Source organism: Etheostoma cragini, chromosome 1 (genome assembly GCF_013103735.1).
Source record: "Etheostoma cragini isolate CJK2018 chromosome 1, CSU_Ecrag_1.0, whole genome shotgun sequence".
Classification (NCBI taxonomy): domain Eukaryota; kingdom Metazoa; phylum Chordata; class Actinopteri; order Perciformes; family Percidae; genus Etheostoma; species Etheostoma cragini.
The window spans coordinates 20688975-20699436 of NC_048407.1; the positions used below are offsets into that span (position 1 = coordinate 20688975).

A 10462-nucleotide genomic window follows, 5' to 3' on the forward strand; every position below is an offset into this window, starting at 1 on the left:
ACATCTCAGCTACATAATAAATAATGACAAAATAGAAAAAATAGTCATAATAAAATATAAAAACAAGAACAAGAAATAAAAACGTGACAGCCTTGTAAAGAAAAAGTAAAGTGTTACAATATAAATCCTTAATTAAACATCCTTAAGTAAATGTCAGAAATAAATACAGCTTTTTTGGTTTGTTATTTACTGCACTGCTCGGTACTGCTGATAGTATGCCTCTGTGACGTCAGTGCGTACTCAGCGTTGATAGCGTAGCATCGTGGTCGTGCCTGCCCTTCACATCCGTCCAGATCCTACTAGGCTTTGCTCCCAAGCGCAGCACAACCATGGCCCTGCTCAAGTCAAACAAGGTGATCTACTGCCTGGGGAAGATTTCCCCGTCCCTCGGAGTTGTGTCCACCCGCAACAGGTAAACAGCATTAACACGCTCAAAACTAACGGATGTAGAAACGTTAGAAAAGGCTTTCCTCAGCTCACATTGGTTTTACAGCTAACGTTAGCTGGACCAGACAGACAAGCCGCTAGTTTAATGTTACCGTTTACGGTTCTGTCAGCCATCACATTTATGTTGAAGCTTTACTGTTATATGACTTTAGCCATACTAGCTGGCTAACTTTATTAGCTACAGGGGTCAAATTATTTCAGTAGGCCCCCGGTGGGTTGTTTGAGGTTATAGCTCCTGTGGCGAGAGCTAGCGTTAATGTTCATATGTAGCTAGTTTGCTAACGTTAGGCAAACCTTTAATGACTCCTGTTTTTTTACATTAACTCCCAGGTCTGCAGCTGTTGTGCTGGACATCCTCTCTGATTAGCACTCACTTGACCTCGGAGAGTAGCTTGCTGTGAAGCTCGCTGCTGATGAAAGTCACGTTGTTAATGTTCATAATGTTCATCAGCACAAGTTTCCATTAAAACGTCGCCTGTAGACATAAAACCTTGCTATGGAATTAGTTTGTTATAATAACGTAGTCATTGTTAGGTTTAAAGCAACTTTATTGAGGATATACATGATTGCGATTACTTCAGTTGTTAAATCCCACGCACAGTTTGAGCTTAGCGACTTGTCGTAGTTGGAAAGGACGTGCGAGCTGATTGGCTGTCCTGTTCCGCCTTTAATCGCTGATTGGCTGCTCTGGTCCGCCGTTAATCGCTGATTGGCCATTTCTTTGCAGCGAAGGTGGGAAGTCACAACCACCGGTGTCCTTTCAGCGTCTGCTTGGAGGGCAAACTAGTTCAGAACCTTTGCTTTTGCTTCGCCTTTACTATGTGCATACAAAATATCACATGTAGCTTTTGTAAATAGTAGAGAACTTTACAGTGGCGGTTTGTGCGTGTCTTTGCTCAGTCTCTGCTTGTGTTACCGGAGGTGCAACTGTAGGTTTCGTTTTGCTAGCTGGTGCTATCATATTTCAGTCTGTGTGGGTGTGTTTCTGCAATCGTCTCATCCTGTTGGCGTATGTTTAAGCACATTGGTCTGATTTCAAAGAATACATAATGAAGAGTTTTATTTAGGTTTTTAGTTATTGCTTTTTCCCCACCACCTGCAACTGGACGTTTTTATTTGATGTTAGACGCTAGTAAAAGGACTTCGGTCTTTTGAGCACTGATAACTTGTCAGTCACTGTGATGTTTATACAAACGCAGAAGTTCAAAGTTTCTGTGTGCATGTACGCTGCAGATACAGGCAGAATGGGAACACTGGACCCAAATGCCCTTAACACAATGATTCTCTCTTACAACTTGGTTTATGTTGAAAATTAAACTACATAGTAAAATAATTGCAACCTCTGTTTACACTTTGCACAGACATGATTATCATTTTGTTGCCTCGATCATGTCTTAAAAAAAAAAAAAAAAAAATATATATATATATATATATATATATATATATATATATATATATATATAAATAAAAAAAATCATGGCAACAATTAGTAGGCTATTTTAATGGCTTAGTATTCTATGCAAAAAAGGTATGTATAAAGGCTTTAGGCCACCCTACACATTATTGTAGGCCCAGTTTAATATGCAACTTAATTTTTTACAATGTACGTAGTAGGGATCCCTGATTTCTCTCTTTCAGTTAAGGCTTTAAAAAAAGTTAAAAGACCCCTGAACTACACAAATCAATGAATGCAATACCTCTCTGGCACAGTCAAAATATAATTAGTGTGAACAAAGAGGCTTTTATTCAGGACATCATTGCATTGCACTGTAAAGTGTTGCTTGGATTGTGTTGTCAAAAACCCCATTGTATTTTGAGTAAACAGTTGCATAGCTGGACTTGGCCCATATCTTTTATTTATTTTTTTACTTCAACCACTTTACTTGATTTTTATGCAATAAGCATGTTTGTCAGTGAACTGTAGTCACTACTTAATAAACCAGTGTGATTTTATTTTTTTATTGGTAGGGGTTTGGAGACACTTGCCCTTTGCAAAGTGCTCAGTCCTAAATTTAGCTACAAAGTTGAGAGGCTTTACAAAGTAAAAGAAACCTGAGACAGTGTTTGAGCAACAGTGCGGTAAAGGCCACAACACGCAACAGCCTTCATGTATCAAGCAGATGTGAGAAAGAATTTATTCAATTCATTCGTCTTAAGTAAAAAAGGTTACAGTGCTAAGACAATTGTTATGTTAGTGGCAGTCCATTATAACACAGTAGCCACATATCTGGTAGCAAATCATTCAACAAGGCAGTACACTTATTTTGCAAGCCTTCAACACATAATATGTAGATATATACTAGAAATGTAGTTATCTAATTAGGTTACATTTTGTATATTTTTTCTAATTTGTGAGTCTCTTGTAATGGAGGCTTTCTTTCATTAGGTAGTTGCATACTATAAAAAGTAGAAATGTTTGCAGAGTTGATCACCGCATTCATCTCTGCTTTTTTGGTGTGTAAACCATCAAAATATATTCAGTAGATTTCAAACCATGCTGTTATATTTTTAAATGCAGAACGCCTGTCATGCACAGATGATTTGCTTTTGTTTTCCTAGATGCCACACAGCAAGACACTTCCTGAAACATCTAAATTGATCTACCTTATTCAAAGTTTTGGATGTTTTTGCGTCATCCATCTCCTTTCCACTTACATCAACTTTCATTTGCTTTGAAAACCCTTGTATGTATTTATTTATTTATTTATTTATTTATTTTAGTTTTTAGAGGGAGAGAGTGAAGGACTGATCTTGTTCAGATTTTTTCAAGTTGGCACCCACACCTACCAGTATGTGTGTATACATTCAGTTGAAAAGCATTTATAAAAGAGAAAATAATACTTTCATGCATTTCTTTATAGTAAGTCTAAAATGGATCTAATACATTTACCCAGCCTGCCCTGCACCACTGTCATGTGCCTGATGAGTTGGAGAGTTCAGTCTGAGGTCAATAGGTCAGAGGGCATGACCTTTTTACATTTGATATGCAGCTTGCTGTCTGTAATGCTGGTTTACTTAATTCTCTGCCAGTGCTCACTTTTTTGTTTATGCAGGTTTTAGCCAAGGGCTTGCAGTTGCCAATGATTTCCCAGATTACTCCGATTCAGATTCACAAAGACCCGATTCAGTTACATTTCCAATTCAATATCATTCGTGTTTGGGAAATTACAGTTACAATAGTAATTTTGCTTACAGATAAAACACATTCTCAGAGAATGTATGCTGTAAATTGTACAAGCAAGAAGCACACTTCACAATTTTAGTTTTTTTTATAATGCACCTGGTTAATGTTTACATCAAGAATTGGCCCCCAAAAACTTTGTTTTAAAGTATTTCTTACTTAACATGACTTGCCATGTGTTAACATCCTAGATTAATTTTGGGATTTTATTAATCACAAGGCAGATCAGTCAAACAATTTTAATTGGAGAGTTAATCCAGCCCTAGTATGTATTCATTCCTCTTACAAGGGGATATTTCTATTTTCACAGATGAGTATTTTTTTTTATTTAAAGCTGTGATTTGTATTGTTCATAAGAATATTTTAGCATTTACTTTATAGTGAATCTGTGAATGATTTTGAATAACTAATTGATGTGGTGGGTAGTGACTAGGTGAACAAAGGTGTTTGTGTGTTAGACCCGTATTAACTGTTACTGTAGGTCTTGGACTCTGGACTCTTAATTAATTATATTTGTTTTGTTAAACTTGTGCCCACTGAGCATGTGTTGTTCATGTGTTTCATCGTCAGTGTGGTATCCTCAGGTCACATGAAGAGTTAAGCTAGAGCATTAGGCCCACAGCGTGTTACAAGAGCTAGGCTCATACAGCCATCACATTAGTGGGACCGGTCTCACCTAACGCCTTAAAAACTTAGCTAAGTAGATAATTTCATGACTTTGTCACTAATGTTTCCGTTTATGGGGTGGATTTCAGTGTTTTTCAGTGCAGTTTGCACAGATTCACTCTTGACTCTCTTCAGTGTTTGCTATGCCGTCCACATCAGCATTAGGGCTGGGTACCCAATTCAATACTTTTTAGGCACAGACCAAATTGCTTCTAAAGTATCGAGTATCAAAATATGTCTTGTTATTCAATACTCAATTTCAGTACCCAAGGAGTAAACCATCAGTGTCAGTGAGCCAATAAGCACCCAGGATGCTTCTACCAAGAGACGAGGCTCCCGTAGTAGGAGCTGAAAAATACATAAACAGATTTGTGATGTTTTGTTTAAAAAAAATTGTTATCAAATAAAAGAATGTTTTTAGGAACCGGTATGAAAGTCCATCACCATTTATCTGACTTGGTGTTTTTGCAGCTCATGGTGGGGGGGGGTGCAAATGGGTCCCCCCGATCCCATCCTGGGGGTGAGCGAGGCCTACAAGAGGGACACCAACCCCAAGAAGATGAACCTGGGAGTGGGAGCCTACAGGGATGACCAGGGCAAGCCATTTGTGCTCAGCTGCGTCCGCAAGGTAGGTGTTCTCTCTCTCACACACACTCACACTCACACTCACACTCACACTCACACACACACACACACACACACACACACACACACACACTCCATTTTCCCCATGCCATTCAGATGTTGCCTTTCACTAGGGAGGAAACCAGTTGTATCATTGTGGATCAATTCGTAAAATAACATGATCGGGTGCCACAGTACTCCACTACACAGAGTTGGATGGAACATCACTTCTGAACATTTTAGCATGCAGTGTATGTTAGTGTGTGTTTGGCTTTATGTCCATAATTAGGAGAATTTCGGCCTTATCACCATGAGAAACTGTGTATGCATATGATTTGTGTCTTAATAAAATATAAACTAAATCATTTATGTTTGTATTTACAAAGCATGGCATACCATTGAAGGTAATGACTTTCACACTTTTCTTCTAGGCAGAGGCTATTATTACAGCCAAACAGATGGATAAGGAGTACCTTGCCATTGGTGGTTTGGGGGAGTTTGCCAAGTCCTGCGCCGAGCTCGCTCTCGGTAATGACAACGAGGTCCTAAAGAGTGGCAGGGTAAGTTGGAGTGGTGACTACTCCACACTAAATGACGTTCAGCTCGGTTGTTTTAAGTCCAAATCAGTGCAGCTGGTCTCTTCTCCCAACAGAACATTACTGTCCAGACCATCTCGGGAACTGGATCTCTGCGCATTGGAGCCAACTTTTTGGTGAGGTCCTCTTGTACCCGTCAATCACACAAACGGCCCTGTGTCGGGCTGGTAATCTCACCAGAACTTTACTTTGTCACAGTCTCGATTCCATGGGCCACGTGATGTGTACCTGCCCAAACCCTCCTGGGGAAACCACACACCCATCTTCAGAGACGCCGGCATGCAGCTCAAAGCATACAGATACTACGATCCCTCTACCTGTGGCTTTGACTTCAAGGGAGCTCTCGATGACATCTCAGTAAGACTTAGATGATGGACTAGTCAAGAGAGTCTGTACTGTTCATGGCATTGTAAATTGATTAACCAGAATCTTTTTGTATCTCATAGAAAATCCCAGAGAAGAGTGTGATCATGTTGCATGCTTGTGCCCACAACCCCACTGGTGTGGACCCTAGGCCTGAGCAATGGAAGGAGATTTCTGACATCGTGAAGGTGAGTAGACCTTTAGACAGTTCAACAGCCACAGTTTATAAGCACTGTGCTTTATTGAGCTGTTATCACTTGCACTATTATTAACTGGTTGTCTCTGTCTGCATCTCTCTCCTGTACGCCCCCACCCAACTTATAGAAAAGAAACCTGCTTGTGTTCTTCGACATGGCCTATCAGGGCTTTGCAAGTGGTGACATCGATCGTGATGCCTGGGCTGTGCGCTACTTCATTGAGCAGGGCCACAACATCCTGCTGTCCCAGTCCTTTGCAAAGAACATGGGACTCTATGGTCAGTTAGCCTTCAGTACACACTATTTTTGAATAAATAGTATTAAATATGCAAATAATATCCAAACTGCAGTATCTATTGGAATTAGAGTTGATTTAAAAAAACGATGTACTAAATACTTAATTCTGTGTCATGTGACCGTCAGAGGAGGAAAAATCTACATAGTGACTGAATAGGTGAGCATTTGCTTGTGTTTTACCACCACCCAGTGGTAAGAAAGTAGTTGGTGAAGCATGATTTATCCAAATAAGCATTCAGAGTCACCGCTTTACATTGCCATCAGGCAGCTCTTTCGGACGGGGTACTCTAGACATTCTATGCTCTCTTTAAAGCCACCAGTGTCCTTTGACAAAAAAAGGAATTTTTCCTCGCAGAACATGGAGGTTTTGCTACCTCAATGGGTTAGTTAGTTTCGGTTGTTTGGCTTTGGTGTTTTAAAGGGTAAGTTCTGAGATTTTTTTGTTTCCCAGACTTGAGTTGATCAGTCTTAACATTCAACGTGCATGTTGATGTTCACAGGTGAGCGTGTGGGTGGCTTCACTGTGGTTTGTAGTGACTCAGAGGAGGCAAAGAGAGTGGAGTCTCAACTTAAGATCCTCATCAGACCCATTTACTCCAACCCGCCGATGAACGGCGCCAGAATTGCAGCAACCATTCTTAACACACCAGATCTGCGCTCACTGTGGTATGTGCTTATACTGTAGATGCATACATGTGCATAATACCTGAACTGAATGTGTATAATTATTAATAATAATATTTAAAAAAAGAGATCAAGTCTCTATCTTCATATTCATCAAACTACCAAAATCTATTCCTATAACTGTTTGACCCTGCTGTCAATCATCCCAGGCTGGAGGAGGTCCATGGTATGGCCAACCGCATCATTAAGATGAGAGAAGAGCTAGTGGCTGGTCTGAAAAAGGAGGGCTCCACCCACAGCTGGCAGCATGTCACTGACCAGATTGGGATGTTCTGCTTCACAGGCCTCAAACCCGAACAGGTACGCACAGACACACATTTTTCTGTTAAATACTACACTGCAGCTAGTAGCTGGGACCAGGAACTTCCTGGATGCTCCGCTAGTTGCCCAAAATGGCAAACTATTCCTATTAGATGATACAAATGGCACTAAAAGAAATAATTTACTACTTTCAGAGAAGTATTTAAAGCAAATAAGAAAAAAAACTCCAGCCCTGTTCTTTTTAAGGTAAATTTACCCCAGCGGTCTGGCCCACTGCAATAGGAGATTTTTTACATTGACAATTCATTGTGAATATTAGCACTTGTTCTGGCATTAAATTAAAAAGCCACCTTTTAAAAGGGGCTTTTATTAACTATTTTTCTTGTATGATTACAAACCAGCATTTGTCTTTGTCCTCTAAAGCTGCTCTAATATAGTCTAAATACAGTGGCTTGAGAAAGTTTACACACCCCTTCTAAAGTTAATTAAAAAGGAAAAAAAAGCATCTTTTGGAAATTGATCTTGATGCCTTAATTTAAAAAAAAAAGAAGGAAAATCCAACCTCTTTAGGGACACTAATTTTCTTTGTGAATGAATAATGTATTGTCAATAAATGTTCTTCCTTAAAATACCGAGGGCATAAATATACACACCCCTATGTTAAATTCCCATAGAGGCAGGCAGAAGTTTATTGTTAAAGGACAGTTATTTCACGGATCAGGATACTATGCATCCTGATAAAGTTCCCTTGACCTTTGAATTAAAATAGCCCCACATCATCACATATCATTTACGATACATAGAAATAGTCATGGTGAACTTTCCGTAAGATCATCTCTCACTGCAAATCAAACCAGCTATTAGGCTAACTGAAATAACACCGTGCCGATCTCTATGTATGGCGAAGGGTAGATGATGATATACGGTTAGTTTAATTCCAAAGGCCAAGGGAACTTTATCAGGATGCATATTATCCTGGCTCCATGAAATAACTGGCCTTTAAAAATAAAAATCTGCCTTCCTCCATGGGAATTTAACATAGGGGTGTGATTTGTTAATCTGTGACATGTTCTGCTGCAGTTCTTAAGTCACAATTTAAAAAAACGAACAAACCTTACCAATGTACAATTACAGGCCCATATCAAACATCTCAATATTGAGTAAAATCCCTGAAGGCTCTTTAACACTTGTTTGTTTTCCAGTCAGGATTTTGACCACAACACTATGACTGCTCTTGTTAAGGTCTTGACTCTTGAATGATGTACCCTTAAACACAGACAGTGGAAAGGTTTCTTGATAATATTAGATCTCAGTGCCTCATGCGAGACGGAAAACCACAACATCTTACCAGACAGAAGAGAAAACTGGGTTTGACTCTCTGGCACAGGGTTAAACTGTATAGTATGCTTGATTACTGTAACAGTGTCTTAAAGTAACCATATTATGAAAACATTTTTTCTGGGATTTGGGGTGTTGTTTTGTGTTACTGGTGCTTCCACAAGCTTACCAACTTGGAAAAAAACTACCCATGGTATTTTGAGTGAGATACAGGTTTCTGAATGTCTTCTGCCTTCAGTCTCTGGGTGAGCTGTTCAAAATCTATACGCCTTTCCACGTAACTAGCCGAGACAAGGTGGCTAACTGTAGCATGTTGATCAGGCAGCTTTGAAATCTAATAAGAAAACAAAGTGCAGTGGGAATGTTTGTTGTGAAATTACTGAAGTGGATTTTGAGTTGTGTGTGTGTTCATTCATTCAACCTGTAGGTTGAGCGCCTGACCAAGGAGTTTTCAGTGTACATGACCAAGGATGGCAGGATTTCCATGGCAGGCGTGACCTCTGGGAACGTGGGGTACCTGGCACACGGGATCCATGCAGTAACCAAGTAGAGAGGATCCTGCTGGGAGAACTACGAAATCAAAGCAGCAGTGCTGACGAGGAGCTTAATGCACCACTTATTCTCTGTCTCCTCCATTCCACCTTTAAGAAAAGAGCTCAATGTTTAGTTAGACACATGAGTTCAAATCTGAACAGATGCTGCTGTCAACGGTTTAGTTTCTGTTTAACTTTGTTTGTTTAACATTTCACTCAACAGGGTCCCCCTGCCAAATTGTAAAATACATGTTTACTCCCATTACTGATAAATCATCTTTGCATATTTATTATGATGAATCAACTGGTGGCTGTGCATTAGTGTCCTCCTAAATGTGTGCTGTTGATGTGCTGGGGGCACCACTCACTATAAAACATCCAGGAACCAACATCATGTTAGACTCTGAATCAATGTCTCCTAAAAGTTGAGGTCTATGTCTAAAATGTGAGTTCTTAATTTTAATGGTCGAGTCAAAGCACTTTAATTATTTGTAAGGCACTGTTGACTTTCAACACTAGGCCGACATTCTAACTTATATCTCAATTAGTTAATCAATTCACTGGCTATCTGTGGTTGTCCATCTGGACTAATCAATCAAGTCATTTCCTCATTATCTCTGTTTGAAATTTTCCGAGCTGTCTCTCAGTCAGTCCCTCTTCAACCCCTGATGCAAGCTCACAAGCCAAACACGGTAAAACTTAGTACAGAGAAGCATTTAATACTTGGAATGAATTGCGCAACAGAGATGTTTTTCATATTCTACCATATCCCCAAATCAATGGCCCCATATTTAAATTTTATTTAACCAAGGAGTATTTGTATTTGACATAAGTACAAACTTCTCTTTTTGGTTAATAAAGATAAGCGGGGTACGTTAATGGGGTGAACACCAGACAGTTCCTAAAGAAACATGCACATGCTGCTCTTTCCCTCAGACACAAAGATGTACGCGTGGATGTGTATGTATCAATCTGTTCATCACTGATACATTGAGGCACAAACAACATTTAGAAAGGGGGGATTTGTCCCCAGTCAACACATACCTCTCAAACGTCCACCAGTATGCCTCCATGTTTTGCATTCTGTCATAAAATAATGGCTCCTTTGGCATGTACTTTGTTGAACAAACAATAAATGGTTATAGAGGAAGGATCTTTTCTAATGTGATATTTTTCTTATTTTTTAATACATAACGTTTCCTTTCCCTTAGAGTTTACCCACCTTTTGAAGCTTATGTGACTGAATCTTTTTTGTCATATACATAACAAACATAC

The 10462-nt window shown here is 39.4% G+C and overlaps 1 protein-coding gene across 1 annotated transcript; it reads left to right on the forward strand.

The window, feature by feature from the left end:
• The first annotated feature begins 214 nt into the window (after positions 1-214).
• Positions 215-10337, forward strand: LOC117945496 (aspartate aminotransferase, mitochondrial-like). Its single transcript, XM_034873018.1, has 10 exons — positions 215-412; positions 4766-4922; positions 5350-5478; positions 5571-5630; positions 5713-5871; positions 5961-6065; positions 6202-6352; positions 6872-7037; positions 7205-7355; positions 9082-10337. The coding sequence occupies exons 1-10, from the start codon at positions 330-332 to the stop codon at positions 9202-9204; spliced, it is 1284 nt and encodes a 427-aa protein (XP_034728909.1). The 5' UTR covers positions 215-329; the 3' UTR covers positions 9205-10337.
• Positions 10338-10462: the final 125 nt, after the last annotated feature.